We start from the raw sequence: 18,710 nt of genomic DNA on the forward strand, positions 1-18,710 counted from the left end.
ACTCGATGCTTAAATTTGAATTTTCCGACTTCTCAAGTGTTTTATTTTTTCAAGTTTTTCAATTTCCCTTTTTTTGACTTTTCAGCTTTTCCATTTTTCGATCTTTTGATGTTACAATTTCTCGATTTCTCAAGTTTTCGATTCCCCGATTTTTCGATTTTTGAGTTCTTCGATATTTCTTTATTTTCAGGATTTTTCATTTTTAAAAATTTTTTGATTTTTCGATTTTTCATTATATCCTTCAATTTTTAAATTTTTGAGTTCTCTGGCATTTCTCTCTTTTCAGGATTTTTCGACTTTTCATTTTTTCATTTATTCAATTTTTTGATTTTTAGTTTTTCAATTTCTCGATGTTTAATTTTTAATTTTTTGATGTTTCGATTTCTTGATTTTAAGATTTTTCGATTTTTGAGTTTCTTGATATTTCTCTATTTTCAAAATTTTCCGACTTTTCAGTTTTTCAACATTTCAGTTTTGGGAATTTTTTCTTGTTTCGATTGCTCGATCCTTCGAATTTTCAACGTACAAAAATTAAAAAATTTTCATTGTTCATCTGTTGGATTTTAAAACTTTTTCATTATTTGATTTTTTGATTTTAATGTTTCATTTACTCGATATTTAAATTTTAATTTTCAGATTTCTCAAGTGTTTTACTTTTTCAAATTTTTCAATTTCCCTTTTTTTGATTTTTCAAGTTTTCGATTCCCCGATTTTTCGATTTTTGAGTTCTTCGATATTTCTTTATTTTCAGGATTTTTCAATTTTTAAAATGTTTTGAGGTTTCGATTGCTCGATCCTTCGATTTTTCGACTTAAAAAAAGTAAAATTTTTCTTTTGTTCAACTGTTGGATTTTAAAACATTTTCATTTATTCGATTTTTTGATTTTTCAATTTTTCATTTCTTCTGTTTTTCGGCTTTCAATATTCAGATTTTATAATTTTTTCTCTTTCCTTGTGAAACTTCACAATTTTTGGATTTTTCAATTTTTCGGTGTTCAGCTTTTAATTTTTCGTTTTTTCAATCTTAGATTTTGAGTTTCTCGATTTTTCTATTTTTCGTCTCTTCAATTTTTGAATTGTATTTTTTTTAGTTTCCATTTTATGTAATAATTATTACAATTTTTAAAATTTTTCAATTCTACGATTTTAAAATTTTTACATTGTTCAACTGTCGGAATTTAAAACTTTTTAATTTATTTTTTGATTTCTAATTTTTCAGTTTCCCTTTTTTTAGACTTCAGTTGTTCGATTTTTTTGATGTTTCAATTTCTTGATTTTTCAATATTTTTAAAATTTTTCAATTTTTGAGTTCTCCGGTATTTCTCTATTTTCAGGATTTTTCGACTTTTCATTTTTTCATTTATTCGATTTTTTGATTTTTTGATGTATCGAATTCTCGATCTTAAGATTTTTCGATTTTTGAGTTTTTCAGCATTTCAGTTTTGGGAATTTTTTCTTGTTTCGTTTGCTCGATCCTTCGAATTTTTGACGTACAAAAATTAACAATTTTCCATTGTTCATCTGTTGGATTTTAAATTTTTTTCATTATTTGATTTTTTGATTTTAATTTTTCATTTATTCGATATTTAAATTATAATTTTCCGATTTCTCAAGTGTTTTATTTTTCAAATTTTTCAATTTCCCCTTTTTTAACTTTTCAGCTTTTCCATTTTTCGATCTTTTGATGTTACAATTTGTCGATTTTTCAAGTTTTCGATTCCCCGATTTTTCGATTTTCTTTATTTTCAGGATTTTTCAATTTTTAAAATTTTTTGACTTCGTTTTTTCAACATGTCAGTTTTGGGAAATTTTTGATGTTTGATTGCTCAATCCTTCGATTTTTCGACTTAAAAAGAATTAGATTCTCGATTTTTCTATTGTAATCTTTTTAGTTTCCATTTTATATAATAATTATTACAATTTTTAAAATTTTTCAATTCTACGATTTTAAAATTTTTACATTGTTCGACTGTCGGATTTTAAAACTTTTTCATTTATTTTTTCATTTCTAATTTTTCAGTTTCCCGATATTTAATTTTTAATTTTCTTTTTTTTTAGACTTCAACTTTTCGATTTTTTGATGTTTCAATTTCTCGATTTTTCAATTTTTCTATCCTTCGATTTTTCAATTTATTTAAGATTTTTCAATTTTTGAGTTCTCCGGTATTTCTCTATTTTCAGGATTTTTCGACTTTTCATTTTTTCATTTATTCGATTTTTTGATTTTTTGATGTTTCGAATTCTCGATCTTAAGATTTTTCGATTTTTGATTTTTTCAGCATTTCAGTTTCGGGAATTTTTTCTTGTTTCGTTTGCTCGATCCTTCGAATTTTTGACGTACAAAAATTAACAATTTTCCATTGTTCATCTGTTGGATTTTAAATTTTTTTCATTATTTGATTTTTTGATTTTAATTTTTCATTTACTCGATATTTAAATTATAATTTTCCGATTTCTCAAGTGTTTTATTTTTCAAATTTTTCAATTTCCCTTTTTTTAACTTTTCAGCTTTTCCATTTTTCGATCTTTTGATGTTACAATTTGTCGATTTTTCAAGTTTTCGATTCCCCGATTTTTCGATTTTCTTTATTTTCAGGATTTTTCAATTTTTAAAATTTTTTGACTTCGTTTTTTCAACATGTCAGTTTTGGGAAATTTTTGATGTTTTGATTGCTCGATCCTTCGATTTTTCGACTTAAAAAGAATTAAAATGTTTCTATTGTTCAACTGTTGGATTTTAAAACATTTTCATTTATTCGATTTTTTGATTTTTCAATTTTTCATTTCTTCGATTTTTCGGCTTTTCAATATTCAGATTTTATAATTTTACCTCTTTTTCCATGTGAAACTTCTCCATTTTTGGATTTTTCAATTTTTCAGTTTTCAGCTTTTAATTTTTCGTTTTTTCAATCTTAGATTTTGAGTTTCTCGATTTTTCTATTGTAATCTTTTTAGTTTCCATTTTATATAATAATTATTACAATTTGTAAAATTTTTCAATTCTACGATTTTAAAATTTTTACATTGTTCGACTGTCGGATTTTAAAACTTTTTCATTTATTTTTTGATTTTTAATTTTTCAGTTTCCCGATATTTAATTTTTAATTTTCCTTTTTTTTTAGACTTCAGCTTTTCGATTTTTTGATGTTTCAATTTCTCGATTTTTCAATTTTTGAGTTCTCCGGTATTTCTCTATTTTCAGGATTTTTCGATTTTAAAAATTTTTCGACTTTTCATTTTTTCGTTATTTGATTTTTTGATTTTTCAATTTTTCTATTTCCCGATTTTTCGATTTTTAAAATTTTTCGGTTTTTAATTTTTTCAACATTTCAGTTTTGGGAATCTTTTGGTGTTTCGATTTTTCGACTTTAAAAAATTAAAATTTTTCAATTGGTCAACTGTTGGATTTTAAAACTTTTTCATTTATTCGATTTTTTTTATTTTTAATTTTTCAACTTTACAATTTTGACGATTCGATAATTTTTCGACTTTAAAATTTTTGGGTATTGAAAATTTTCCATTCGACTCGTTTTTTCTTCTTTTCAATGTTTCAATTTTTCGTTTCTTCAGTTCTTCGGTTTGCAATTTTTCGATTTTCCACTTTCTCAATTTAGAAATTTTCCATTTTTGTACTTTTTCTATTTTTCGATTTTTCAACTTTTCGAACCAAATGGAAAAATTGTAAACTTGAAAAATCAAAAATATAGAAAAATTTGAAAAATTGAATTAATGGAAAATTAGAGAAGAAACATTGAAAAAATTAAGGAAAGAAAAACCGGAAAATTGTGATATAAAATCGAGAAAATGAAAATCACAAAATCGGGAAAATGAAATATAAAAATCAAGAACTTGAAAAATTGAGGAAACGAAAAATGAATTGAGACATTAAGAAACTAAAGTTGAAAAAAAGGAAGAATTATTACCGAAACATTGAAAAATGGAAAAATTTCAAAAATAAAGAAAATGGAAAAACGAAAAATTGTGATATCAAAAAAGTTTTCAAAAATAAAGAAATCCAGATTTTTCGAAACAGTATTGTATTCCAAATTTTCGGAAAAATTGAGTGCTTGAGTTCTTGATTTAATTAATAAAATAAGTTGCCTCTTCATTATTTTTTTTAAATCACCCTGTATAAATAATTCTAAAAACTGAGTGCATTGATAAACCACAAGTATAAAATTAAAACATTTTCTATATTTCAGAGATGACGTCATCAATTTTAATTAAATAATTAATTAATTAATTAATTTCGAAGTTAAATTGCAACAATATAAAAATTGATACAAGCAATAGACAGACAGACGGAAACGGAGGACCGCTTTTTTCATACTTTAAAGGTTATGTAACGTCGAAAAAACATGCGTACGCTAAGGAAATAAAAACTCGTTTCTATGCAAGATTGTAATTGTTGACCCAACCAACCCGCGTGTTATCCTTGTTTTTGACGATAATAGAAATGTTTGTGTAACTATCTGCATAGTAAGCGTACCATTACTTAACAAAACATGCGTATTGCTACGTTTCCGTTACGCACACATGTCCTTTCCGTCACGGCACACGCATAAGTATCACACTTTTTAACCACGAAATTTGCCTTAGGTGAAGGGCCTCAGCATCGAGCACGAGAAGCTCGCCGTCGCCCAGAGCCACTCCAACATGGACACGACCCTGGACTCGCCGACGTCCCGCAAGCACCTCAAGGTCCTCAAGGAAGAAATGGAGACCTCATCCAGCAACCACCACCAGTCGAGCCCGTCCCCCAGCTACTCGCCCGCGATGTCCCCCTACATGCACCCGCACCACTACCGGCAGTACGAGCAGCGCATGCCGGCGACGGGCGCCGCCTTCGAGTCGGCGATGAAGAGACCGCTGCGCAGCCCCAGCGAGACGCTCCACGAGTCCGTGAGGGCGTCGGTGCTGAGGGACGGCAGCAAGACGACGACGACGTCCGGGAGGCCGGGCTCGCCGGGCCACGGACCGCTCTCGCTGGCCTTCAGGCCGTCCTCGTCGTGCTCGCTGCCGCTGCAGCCGGAGGCGGACGCGCCCCCGGAGAACCGATTCGACCCGGACCCCGCCACGGCGGTGGTGTGCCCGGAGAGCAACACGTCGGAGTGCTGCCAGGACACCGGCTGCGCCGAAGGTGAGGCGGCGGGAAAATTTTAACCTAGAGGTAGTTAGAGTCAAAGTCAAAGTAAGCGGCAAAGCGGGAATTGATTGACCTAACCTCAAAAATTCGTGGGTGACTTGCGCCATCTCTACGTTTGCTTTGAAAACAGAATTATACTTGACAGTAGGAAAAAGTTGGGTTTTCAGATGTGTCAAAACTAGAAAATTGTATCAATTCCAAGAGATATATATATTATATATATATAGTTATAAACAAACAAAAGAAATACTTTGGTTACTATAGACAAAAACTGGATTTTGTATTAACTGTTGTTCTAAAATTGTTAATTGATTGCAAGATTTTCCAAAATTTCGGCACATTTTAGAAAAAAGCTGAAAGGAACAGATGTAAAAACATAAACGAAAATTCTTGTAAATAGATCCTAAAACTTCCAAAAACGTTTAAATTTTGACACAATATTTTGACCAAGATTTCACTACAAAATTTTGAAAATTTCAGTACGTTTTGGAGAAAAACTGAAAATATTTTGGATCAAAAACACTGAAAAGAACAAATTTAACAAATGCTTTTACTGAAACTTTTGTCACAAAAGTTTGGAAATTTCACCACATTTTGAAAAATTCAAAATACTTTGAATCCGAAAACTGACGACAAAATATTTGAAAATACAAAGAAAAATTCTTGCAGACCTCAAGGATCACCTAATTTAACTATTTTTAAAATGTTTTTATTATAGTTGGAGGCAAAATACAAATTTTAAATATTTTAACAAAAACTTTTCCGACGAAAATTTTGAAAATCTTGGCACATTTTGGAAGAAAACTGGAAATATTTTGGATCAAAAAAGCTGAAAAGAACAAATTTAACAAATGCTTTTACTGAAACTTTTGTCACAAAAGTTTGGAAACTTCACCACATTTTGAAACATTCAAAATACTTTGAATCCGAAAACTGACGACAAAATATTTGAAAATACAAAGAAAAATTCTTGCAGAGCTCAAGGATCAGCTAATTTAACTATTTTAAAATGTTTTTATTATAGTTGGAGGAAAAATACAAATTTTAAATATTTTAACAAAAACTTTTCCGACGAAAATCTTGAAAATCTTGGCACATTTTGGAAAAAAACTGAAAATATTTTGGATCAAAAAAGCTGAAAAGAACAAATTTAACAAATGCTTTTACTGAAACTTTTGTCACAAAAGTTTGGAAACTTCACCACATTTTGAAAAATTCAAAATACTTTGAATCCGAAAACTGACGACAAAATATTTGAAAATACAGTAGACGCCGTTTAATATGATCACGGTTAATGTTATCAACCGCTTAGTGTGATCAAAATGTCTTGGAACGGGCCCACGCAATACCAATGCATTACAGTTTTTCCGTTTATTGTGATCAATATTTCGCTTATTGTGATCAATCTCGCAATTTTTATATAAGCGGGAATAGCTTTTTTGGAAAAGCGAGACGACTGGAACTAGTATTGTGTTTTAATGAACATTCATTGCTTGTAAAAGCTACTGTCGCTTATACTACCCACTTTATACAACCACAATCAGTGACAAACTTTAGTAATCAGTGCGTTTTCGTCTTTTGCATGAACTAATTTTTGTTGTTTTAAATTTGAGTAGTACTCATGTAAAAATGAGCACCTCGAAACGACGAGATCTCAGCGTATCAGGAAAAAAAAATCTCAGCCCTTTCTTAACAAATTTCTAAAACAACCAAAGGAAATCGAGGGTTCCTTTCTCAGAATGATAACCAAAATTTAAAATAAATTCTAATGTTTATGTACCTTCATCTACCAGCATAATAAACACTGTCTTGTTCATGATTTTGCTTTGTTTCAAGTTTTACTGTCTCTGATGGTGGTTTTCGCTTATTATTATCAGTCGGTTAGTGTGATCAATTTGTCTGAGTCCCGAAGTGATCACATTAAGCGGCGTCCACTGTATAAAGAAAAATTCTTGCAGACCTCAAGGATCAACTAAATTAACTATTTTTAAAATGTTTTTATTATAGTTGGAGGAAAAATACAAATTTTAAACATTTTAACAAAAACTTTTCCGACGAAAATTTTGAAAATCTTGGCACATTTTGGAAAAAACTGGAAATATTTTGGATCAAAAAAGCTGAAAAGAACAGATTTAACAAATGCTTTTACTGAAACTTTTGTCACAAAAGTTTGGAAACTTCACCACATTTTGAAAAATTCAAAATACTTTGAATCCGAAAACTGACGACAAAATATTTGAAAATACAAAGAAAAATTCTTGCAGACCTCAAGGATCGCCTAATTTAACTATTTTTAAAATGTTTTTATTATAGTTGGGGGAAAAATGCAAATTTTAAATATTTTAACAAAAACTTTTCCGACGAAAATTTTGAAAATCTTGGCACATTTTGGAAAAAACTGGAAATATTTTGGATCAAAAAAGCTGAAAAGAACAAATTTAACAAATGCTTTTACTGAAACTTGTGTCACAAAAGTTTGGAAATTTCACCACATTTTGAAAAATTCAAAATACTTTGAATCCGAAAACTGACGACAAAATATTTGAAAATACAAAGAAAAATTCTTGCAGACCTCAAGGATCACCTTATTTAACTATTTTTAAAATGTTTTTATTATAGTTGGAGGAAAAATGCAAATTTTAAATATTTTAACAAAAACTATTCCGACGAAAATTTTGAAAATCTTGGCACATTTTGGAAAAAACTGGAAATATTTTGGATCAAAAAAGCTGAAAAGAACAAATTTAACAAATGCTTTTACTGAAACTTGTGTCACAAAAGTTTGGAAACTTCACCACATTTTGAAAAATTCAAAATACTTTGAATCCGAAAACTGACGACAAAATATTTGAAAATACAAAGAAAAATTCTTGCAGACCTCAAGGATCGCCTAATTTAACTATTTTTAAAATGTTTTTATTATAGTTGGAGGAAAAATGCAAATTTTAAATATTTTAACAAAAACTTTTCCGACGAAAATTTTGAAAATCTTGGCACATTTTGGAAAAAACTGGAAATATTTTGGATCAAAAAAGCTGAAAAGAACAAATTTAACAAATGCTTTTACTGAAACTTGTGTCACAAAAGTTTGGAAATTTCACCACATTTTGAAAAATTCAAAATACTTTGAATCCAAAAACTGACGACAAAATATTTGAAAATACAAAGAAAAATTCTTGCAGACCTCAAGGATCACCTAATTTAACTATTTTTAAAATGTTTTTATTATAGTTGGAGGAAAAATACAAATTTTAAATATTTTAACAAAAACTTTTTCGACGAAAATTTTGAAAATCTTGGCACATTTTGGAAAAAACTGGAAATATTTTGGATCAAAAAAGCTGAAAAGAACAGATTTAACAAATACTTTTACTGAAACTTTTGCCACAAAAGTTTGGAAACTTCACCACATTTTGAAAAATTCAAAATACTTTGAATCCGAAAACTGACGACAAAATATTTGAAAATATAAAGAAAAATTCTTGCAGACCTCAAGGATCACCTAATTTAACTATTTTTAAAATGTTTTAACAAAAACTTTTCCGACGAAAATTTTGAAAATCTTGGCACATTTTGGAAAAAACTGGAAATATTTCGGGTCAAAAAAGATGAAAAGAACAGATTTAACAATACAAATAAAAATTCTTGCGATCCCAAAAATAACAAAAACTTCTAAATTTTGATAGTTTGTGAAGAAAATATAAATTTTATATATTTTTAACTGAAAGTCCGCCAAAAAATTTTGAAAATTTCAGCACACGTTGAAAAACAACTAAAATTCAAAATTCTTTTAGTTCCAAAAACTGAAAAAAATCTAAAATTGCCATGATTTTTTATTCGTCGTGAGCCGGTGGCGGAGCGTAATTGCAAAGTCCAGATTTTCCTATAAAAATTTATAGGAAAATGGGGATTTTGCATTTAAGCTCCGCCCCTTGGTGTGACAACGAATGAGAAATTCGTCACAATTGAGATCGGGTGGGTGGGCGGGGTTTATATTTTGCCACCCTTTTTTTCTTAACATGCGTAGTCTTCTTTTCATAACAAGAAACTTAAAACATGTTCAAAACGGTAAGTTTTAACTTAGTTTCTAGTTATGAAACGAAGACGACACATATTAAGAAAAAAGGATGGAAAATATAAGCCCCGCCCACCCGCCCGATCTCAATTGTGATGAATTTTTCATTCGTTGTCAGACGAAGGGGCGGAGCGTAATTGCAAAATCCAGATTTTCCTATAAAAACTTACCATTTTGATCATGTTTTAAGTTTCTTGTTGTGAAAAGAAGACTACGCATATTAAGAAAAAAAAAGGGGGCAAAATATAAAGAAAATTTCTTTGAAGTAGATCCCAAAATCACAAAAAGAGTAAATTTTGACAACTACTTTTAAAATATTAGTGTTATTAGTTTGAAAAAAAATATATGAATTTTAAATATTTTAATAAAAACTTTATCGAGAAAAATTTAGAAAATTCTGGGACATTTTGGAAAAAACTGAAAATATTTTAAATCAGAAAATTGAACAGAACAAGTCAAAAAATATAAACCAAAATTCTTGTACATCTCAAAAATCACAAAAATCTTTAAATTTGGACACTTTGTGAACAAAATAAAAATTTTATATATTTTAGCTGAAACTCCGTTACAAAAATTTTGAAAATTTTAACACATTTTGAAAAAAACTAATATTCAAAATGTTTTCAATTCGAAAAGTTGAGAACAAAACATTCAAAAATATAAAGAAAATTTCTTCAAAGTAGATCCCAAAATTACTAAAACACTTGTATATTGTGGCTCAAAATATTTTTAATTTTACCTAATTCACTACTTTTAAGATGTTGGCGTTATTAGTTTGAGAAAAAATATAAATTCTAAATATTTTGATAGAGACTTTACCGACAAAAATTTTGAAAACTTCGGCACATTTTGGAAAAAACAGAAAATATTTTAAATCAGAAAAATTTAAAGGAACAGGTCTAAAAACATAAACAAAAATTCTTGTTAAACCCAAAAATAACAAAAACTTCTAAATTTTGACAACTTGTGAACAAAATATAAATTCTATATATTTAACGGAAATTCTGCCAAAAAATTTTGAAAATTTCAGCACACTTTGAAAAACAAATTAAATTCAAAAAACTTAATTACTTTCAAGTACGTCTCCAAACTCATCTTCACAGTTACAAAAATTCTAAAGTTGCCATGATTTTTTATTTGTCGTGAGCCGGGGGGGCGGAGCTTCATTGAAAAATCCCTATTTTCTTATCAATTTTTATAGGAAAATATGGATTTTTGCAATTAGACTCCGCCCCTTGGCGTGACAACGAATGAAAAATTCGTCACAATTGAGATCGGGCGGGTGGGCGGGGTTTATATTTTGCCCCCGTTTTTTTCTTAATATGCGTCGTCTTCTTTTCATAACAAGAAACTAAGTTAAAACTTGCCATTTTGAACATGTTTTAAGTTCTTGTTGGAAAATATAAGCTCCGCCCACCCGCCCGATCTCAATTGTGATGAGTTTTTTATTCGTTGCCAGACCAAGGGGCGGAGCGTAATTGCAAAATCCAGATTTTCCTATTAAAACTTCCATTTCGAACATCTTTTAAGTTTCTTGTTGTGAAAAGAACACTACGCATATTAAGAAAAAAAAGGGGCAAAATATATAAAGACAATTTCTTAGTACCAAAATCAGGAAAAGGCTAAATTTTTACAACTACTTTCAAATTATGTGCCTCATAATTTTTTTAATGTTACGTAATTCACTACTTTTAAAATATTAGTATTATTAGTTTGAGAAAAAATATGAATTCTAAATATTTTAATGAAAACTTTATACACAAAAATTTTGAAAATTTCGGCACATTTTGGAAAAAACTTAAAATATTCTAAATCAGAAAAATTGAAAAGAACAAGTCTGAAAATATAAACTAAAATTCTTGTACATCCTAAAAATCACAAAAACCGTTAAATTTTGACACTTTGTGAACAAAATATAACTTTTATATATTTTAGCTGAAGCTCTGCCACAAAAATTTTGAAAATTTCAGCACATTTTGAAAAAAAAAAACTAAAATTCGAAACGCTTTCAATTCGAAAACCTGAGAACCAAACGTCCAAAAATATAAAGAAAATTTCTTCAAAATATATCCCAAAAATCACAAAAAGGCTAAATTTTGACATCACTTACAAATTATGTCTCAATTTTTTTTTTAATTTTACCTAATTCACTACTTTTAAAATGTTGGCGTTATTAGTTTGAGAAAAAATATAATTTCTAAATATTTTGATAAAGACTACCTAAAAAAATTTTGAAAATTTCGGCACATTTTGGAAAAGCTGAAAATATTTTAAATCAGAAAAATTTAAAGGAACAGGTCTTAAAATATAAACAAAAATTCTTGTCAATCCCAAAAATAACAAAATCTTCTAAATTTTGACAGTTTGTGAACAAAGTATAAATTCTATATATTTTAACTAAAATTCTGCCGAAAATTTTTGAAAATTTCAGCACACTTTGAAAACCGAATAAAATTCAAAAAACTGAATTACTTTCAGACACGTTTCCAGACTCATCTTCACAGTTACAAAAATTCTAAAATTGCCATAATTTTTTATTCGTCGTGAGCCGGAGGGCGGAGCTTAATTGCAAAATCCCCATTTTCCTACAACTTTTTATCGGAAAATCTGGATTTTGCAATCCAGGTTTATCCTATAAAAATTTGACATTTTGAACATGTTTTAAGTTTCTTGTTGTGAAAAAAAATACTGCGTATGCTAAAAAAGGGCCAAAATATAAGCCCCGCCCACCCACCCGATCTCAGTTGTGACGAATTTTTCATTCATTGTCAGACCAAGGGGCGGAGCGTAATTGCAAAATTCAGATTTTCCTATAAAAATTTACAATTTCCAACATGTTTTAGGTATCTTGTTATGAAAAGAAGACAACGAATGAAAAATTCATCACAATTGAGATCGGGTGGGTGGGCGGGGCTTATATTTTGCCACCCTTTTTTTCTGAACATGTATAGTCTTCTTTTCACAACAACAAACTTAAAACATGTTCAAAATGGTGGTAAGTTTTAACTTAGTTTCTTGTTATAAAATGATGACAACGCATATTAAGAAAAAAAGGGGATGGAAAATATAAGCCCCGCCCGCCCGCCCGATCTCAATTGTGATGAATTTTTCATTTGTTGTCAAACCAAGGGGCGGAGCCTAATTGCAAAATCCAGATTTTCCTATAAAACTTACCATTCTGAACATATTTTGAGTTTCTCGCTAAGAAAAGGAGACTACGCATATTAAGAAAAAAGGGGGCAAAATATAAGCCCCGCCCACCCGCCCGATCTCAATTGTGACGAACTTTTCATTGGTTGTCAGACCAAGAGGCGAAGTATAATTGCAAAATCCAGCTTTCCTGCAAAAATTTACCATTTTGAACATGCGTTAAGTTTGTTGTTATGAAATCAAAAGTACATAATTATATTAATAAAAAAAATGGCAAAATATATTACTCTAATGTAATAATAATACAATACAATGTAATAGGTTTTTCTTAATTACTTACTTCTGTGGGAATTTCAAAAAACGAACCAGTCTTTGCTCCACATACAAAACATTTTTTCACAATATTTTTTGTAAATTTTGACAAAGGATGAACTGTTTCGTTAAAGAAAATTCCAGTAGATAGCGCTAATTACCCTACCAATTTTTGAGGTGAGCGAATCGAACAGCAGATTTTAGTTCACATGGTGTCAGTGATAAATGGGCCGTGCCGTTTGTGTAGATAGCGTACGGCGTTATGTGATCTGTCATGACAGAAGCGCGAAATTTGAACCTGTCACCAAAATTTATACCAAAATGTATTCTATAGCCAGTATTTTTCACACATTTGCGGATACTTCAGTAACTAACTATATCGAAAATGCATTAATTTTCCCATTATACCAATTTTAGTTACCACAGGATCGAAAAAAGTCGTGAAATTTATTTTTAAAATAGTGGTGTTGGTATTGACAAGTTGTTGCCAACATAATTACGTAAAATTTCAAAAGTTGCTACACGATTTGTCTGAATTTGTTTTAATTGGGGCTAACACTCGTCGTTATTGTTAGATTTGAGGATGAAAATGGAGCCGGCCATCCAGCAGGACGAGCCCCCCAACAGTACAAGCGGGACTAGCACGAGCATCACAGGACTCAGCAATAACGGTTCGGCTAATGGCTCACTCGGTCAGATAAACAAGTATGATCACGATAGGGACAAGACGGATCTGGTGCCGGCGTCGTTGTGGAACTCTGTCGCTGGGAAGCTCTCACACAAGAGCGGAACGGTGAATACGCCTGATGGTAAGTGCGAAAGTGAGGTTATGTTTGATTTTTTTGGGTTAGAATTGGTGACTGAGGACCGGTTTGTTTGTTACAGGAAAGAAATTGAAGTGCCCTTTTTGCGAACGATTGTACGGGTATGAGACCAACTTGCGCGCTCACATACGACAGCGGCACCAGGGGATCCGGGTGCCGTGCCCCTTCTGTTCACGTACCTTCACCCGCAATAACACAGTGAGGCGACACATAGCCAGAGAACACAAGGCGGAACTGAGTCTGAAAGCGTTTCAGAACCAGCAGCAGGTACACAACCATAACCCGTAAGCAAGCAGAGAACCCTAATTGAAAAAGAAAAAAAAAGTTACAAAAAAAAACAAACCACAACTACCTGATATTTTTAAATGTAAGGTGCACCCCGAGAGGCGGTAAAGCGTGAGATCTGATGTAAATATAATATATTCTCTATAGTCTGTACCGCCTATCGGATTCATGACTCTTGTCTGTGTTGTTATCTTAAATATGGTATGTGTCATTTTTTATACTTTAGTTAAGGAGTACCAAGTGTAAGGATAGAAACAATACGAGCTGGTCTTGTTTTGTTTGTAAAAGTGAAACGTGCAAGTGCATTGTTTAAAATAATGTTTAAGGCTTCAGAAGTTCTTCACTCAGGTTGTTAATTTTAAGACCGAAGGATAAGTTCAATATTCCCAAGAGCGTCGAAAATTTGTCTCTAGGTCTCTAAGTAAGAGTTTTTAATTTTCAAAATTGGAAGTTTCATTCGTTAGGGTTACTTTTCGTTGTACTTATCATATATTTTTTAAAGAAAAATACTTACGTTACGGCGATAGTTTTAAGTATTAATTAAGTGAATTTTGTACGCCAGGGTGTATGTGAATATTAACCGTCCTGGCTATGCGGTTATAACCGATAACCCAGAAACTACCTCATAACTTTAACGGCTGCCTCAGTTTCTTTACCATTTTAGTATCAGCTAGTCATTTAGTGCAACACATTAAAATTTAGAATTTAGTTCCAATAAAAGCTCAGGTACGGTAGCGTTAATTTGCCCCTCTCATTTCATCACAGTAACTAAGCTTTAAGATAATAAATAGCTCATTTCTTTTTTTTTTTTTTTTTAATTTTTCGGTGAATCCAATTCACGTTAATCGGGATAATAGATATAAAATTTTGTATATAATGTGATCCAGTTACAGTTTTTATTTATTATCCGTTGGCTCAATTTGATTGGTTGGTCGTTTTTTGAAAACAGAACCCTGATTGTGTCACGCACTTTTTGTTTTTTGTCGGCCAGGGGTTTATTGAAGGTAACAACATGCCATAATTGCATACAATGAACCAAATAGATATTAATTATAAGCTGTGCTCTTAAAGCTACTAGTCATTAAATCAATAGCTCTTTCTACATAACACTACCTCAACGTCTATATATACTACAGTATTTTTTCTTGTATTACGGGTCTATATTTTCGTACAGTACTATATACATACATATACACAAGTGGCTTTTCAGTTACATCAACTACCTCATGAAACATGACAATTCATCGCTAATTTATTGTATATTTTTTTTTTTTTTTTTAATTAATTCGTAGGGATAGTAGCAGTGTTATGTTGTTCATACGTTATAACTGAAAGCTTTTACCACAGTACAAAATTGCTATTGGGTCGTCCACCGCAAAAAAGCGTCGTAGCAGAAAGCTGGCGCCCGAGATCGTCGTAGGTTTTCGGGTCGGCGCGGTTTTGGGGTGGGGGTCGGTTGTCTCTTCGGCTTCGTCTGTTTTATTTAGCAGCTTCATTCCCAATGCACTCAGTTACGTTTAAGGCTGTAAATATGCATGCGATTTAGAGTGGGTCCGGTGCGCGTAACCACCATGAAGAATCAGAGTTGTAATTATATTTATTGAAGGCGTTCTTCGTGGCGGTTGCGAGCCGAGCCCGCGCCCAAATCTGAGGCATTCAGGGTTCCATTTTCGTGTTTTTATATATGTATATGTTATACCTTAGTCTTAAGCATAATTAAGTTAATATGTATATCCTTATTCAGTTTTTTTTGTGAATTTTATTAATTTGTTAACTGTCAAGAGTTGATCGTCTCAACTATAAAAATCAATCTTATGAAGAAAAACCGGTTGATATGGTTTAGGCACAGTGATTGGTGACGGAACTGAACAAACAAAAATAGAACTAAGTGAACGGATTTTTCGACTTTTATATCAAACTCTCGATTGTTCACTGGGGACGTGCCATTTTTTTCCCACTCAATGTTTGAATGTTTTGATTTCCGACCGATGAACATGTCCTCGTGTATTGTAACGGCTTTTATAAATTTGTGCTGTTCCTGATGTCGCCGCCCCCGCGGCGGGTCGCATCTGTTTTTTACATGTTTACATCTACTGTGTCATATTGTATTAATAGTGGCAATGCAATGTTAACGTGATCGATGTGAATGTCGTTTTCTTCATAATTTCGCAATAATCTCAGGTATTCGTTCAGGGATTTTTTAATTAATGTTTTTTTCGTTCGTTTACTACATACATGCATGTTATTATTTATGAGGCGTGTGCATGCGTTGTATGACTGTTATATGTTAAATCACATTTCATGGATGTTACGGATGTTGGAAACAAACCCACTTCTAACCACGGGTATCGATGCTGCTGAATTTTTTTTCTACTTAGTTTGTTACTGTCCGTTTGTTTCCAACGTCGCCGCATTATTTGTATATATTGGCACTCGAATAATGTTAATAGTACGTTCAGATATTTGTTGCCTGTTAACTCAGTACAGAGGTCACACTTAACCACCACGTTACGTGACAGTACAAAGCAGAGAAATATAATATGGAAAAGTGAAACTACCTCAGACTAATAATGTATTCCACTACTACTCCTTCGTTGAAAATGTTAGTACAAACAATGTAATTATATTGTTTTATATGCGAACTTACCTAGGTGTTTATGTACAACTCAGGAATTAAACAAAAGTACAAAACGCAAGAAATGAAAATTTTAATTATGTAATAGTATTCAGGGAATCACCGAATCTCGTCAGATATAATTATGTAAAGTTGTAATAGATTGTTATTGCATACATATACCTATTTAGACATTCTAGGTAAGAGCTACTGTCATAGATTAAGGGAATCGACGCGATTTCTTTAGTCTCTGCATGTAGTAGGTACAAACACGTGTATCGTTTTTTCTGATGAATGATGCTGTTGGAGAATATTATTCATAGTACCCGTACTATATGCTGTGACACTCACTATATAACTAACGCAACAGTTATGTGTTCCTAGACGATAACATTACATTGTCACACTGTTAAACTTAACACAATGTAATGTAATGTGTACAGCCATCACGAACCCACTCCTTGCATTGGGAGTATAATTATCAACTACTTATTGTATATAAGTAATTTAAATGCAAGTAATTGACTATGTATTCATGTTCTGTTTTACTTATTAATTTTAATAAACAATTTGTCGTTTATTCGACCTTTCATTCCAAACCCGTAACACACCAAACGCAAAACTACGTTTTTCCATCGTTGAACTTTGCCAACTCTGATTCCCACAGTTTTCGACTACGTAATACTTAAATTTTTCAGAAGCAGGCAACCAGCAATACACCAGTTTTAATTTAAATTCTGAGTATGCAACTGACATTACACGTGTGAGTACTTGTAGTTAGTTTTATACTACACTTCGGACAAATGGCCACTTTTGTATTTCCACGACGTTTACTGGACCGATTGTTGTCAAATTTTGTATTTATATTAGAAATATGTAGATGGTAAAACACTAACCAAAATTTTTCTGATCATCCCTACCAATTTGATTTAATCAGGAAAACCGACTATGAAATCTTGAAGATGTTTTAAATTTATCACAAGCATGGTAAATTTTTTTATTAAAATTGATGACGTCACCTTAAAATATGACTGAATATATCCTATCTTAAATGTGCAAAATATGATGAGTTTATACTTGTGATTTATTTTTAGTATATAATTAATATTTTTTTAACTTGCTTATACAGGATGTCTCAGAAAAATTAATTACTGAGTTGTTAAAAAATAAATATCCAATCACATTTTACTCATTTAATTTAATTCGTTACTATGGAAATATTCAATTTAACACCTTTTTAAAGTTTTTACAAGTTTAATAGGGACAAAATCAGTCTAATCGTAGCAAGTGCTAGCCCCGCCCACCGGCCCCTATTTTCTCACAGGACAGCTCTCTATGATAGTTCTAGCAAGTATTACCCTGTGAGAAAATAAAGGGCGGGTGGGCGGGGCTAGTACTTGGTAAGATAAGACTGATTTTGGCAAATCACATATCCTCTGAGAAAACAGGGGGTGGGTGGGCGGGGCTAGTATTTGTTAAGATAAAACTGAGTTTGCCCCTATTAATCTTGTAAAAACTTGTGAAATTTAAAGGTGTTTTATCATTGTTTTCATATTTTTTAGATTTGCTTATACATGCGGCTCAAAAAAAAATAGTGAATGTGTCAATTTATTTTATTGATTAAATCAGGAACGGCTCGCTCCATTTTTCTAGAAAATTTTGAGAATACCATACTGTTATTTTTAGTATTACACTGTACCAATCCAAGTTGATATACGTGTCCTTGCAAAAATGTTGATGACGTCATTAGAAAATTCTGTAAAGTAAAAACTCGACTCAAAAATGCCGGATATATTTCACTGTAATTTAGCTGCGAGGGAAGTTCTGTCGAACCAGCTTTCGACCAATTTTTTTAAACAAAGTAAAACCTTCTCGGGGGTCCCAAGTGTCTTTATTTAATAATGTAAAACTTTTTTGGGGGTCCCAAGTGTCGTTTCTTTTTAAAGAAGGTGAAATCCCCTCGGAGGTCTCGAAGTGTTTTTTTTTAAGAAGCTGAAACCTTCTCAGGTGCTCCAACTGTCTAGGTACTTTTAAAACGGGGTTCTCAAGTCTCTCTTTTTTAAGAAAGTTAAACCCCCTCGCGCGCCCCAACTGTCTTTTTAAAGTAGGTGAAACCTTCTCGGGGACCCCAAGTGACTTTTTTAAAGAAGTTGAAATCTTCTCGGGGTTTCCAACCGGTTTTTTAATGATGTGAAACCTTCTCAAGGGTCCCAACTTCCCAACTGTCGCAACCAACTGGGACGTCCGAGAAAGTTTCACATTATTAGAAATCTTCTCGGGCGTCCCAACTGTCTTTTTAAAGAA

At 31.4% G+C, this 18,710-nt stretch overlaps 1 protein-coding gene across 5 annotated transcripts in view; it reads left to right on the top strand.

Annotated features, from left to right (window-relative positions):
- LOC135136910 (zinc finger protein chinmo-like) overlaps positions 1-16,986 on the top strand; it is a 181,457-nt gene extending 164,471 nt beyond the window's left edge. For all 5 annotated transcript variants that reach the window (XM_064066384.1, XM_064066388.1, XM_064066386.1 and 2 more), the window contains 3 exons: positions 4,600-5,140; positions 13,259-13,492; positions 13,569-16,986. In XM_064066384.1, coding sequence (XP_063922454.1) covers positions 4,600-5,140; positions 13,259-13,492; positions 13,569-13,795 — 1,002 coding nt within the window. In that variant the 3' untranslated portion in view covers positions 13,796-16,986. The remainder of the gene's footprint in view (positions 1-4,599; positions 5,141-13,258; positions 13,493-13,568) is intronic.
- The last annotated feature ends 1,724 nt before the right edge of the window (positions 16,987-18,710 follow it).

This window comes from Zophobas morio, unplaced genomic scaffold (genome assembly GCF_036711695.1).
Source record: "Zophobas morio isolate AGI-343-1 ecotype UQ-CSIRO unplaced genomic scaffold, CSIRO_AGI_Zmor_V1 ptg000028l, whole genome shotgun sequence".
Classification (NCBI taxonomy): Eukaryota; Metazoa; Arthropoda; class Insecta; order Coleoptera; family Tenebrionidae; genus Zophobas; species Zophobas morio.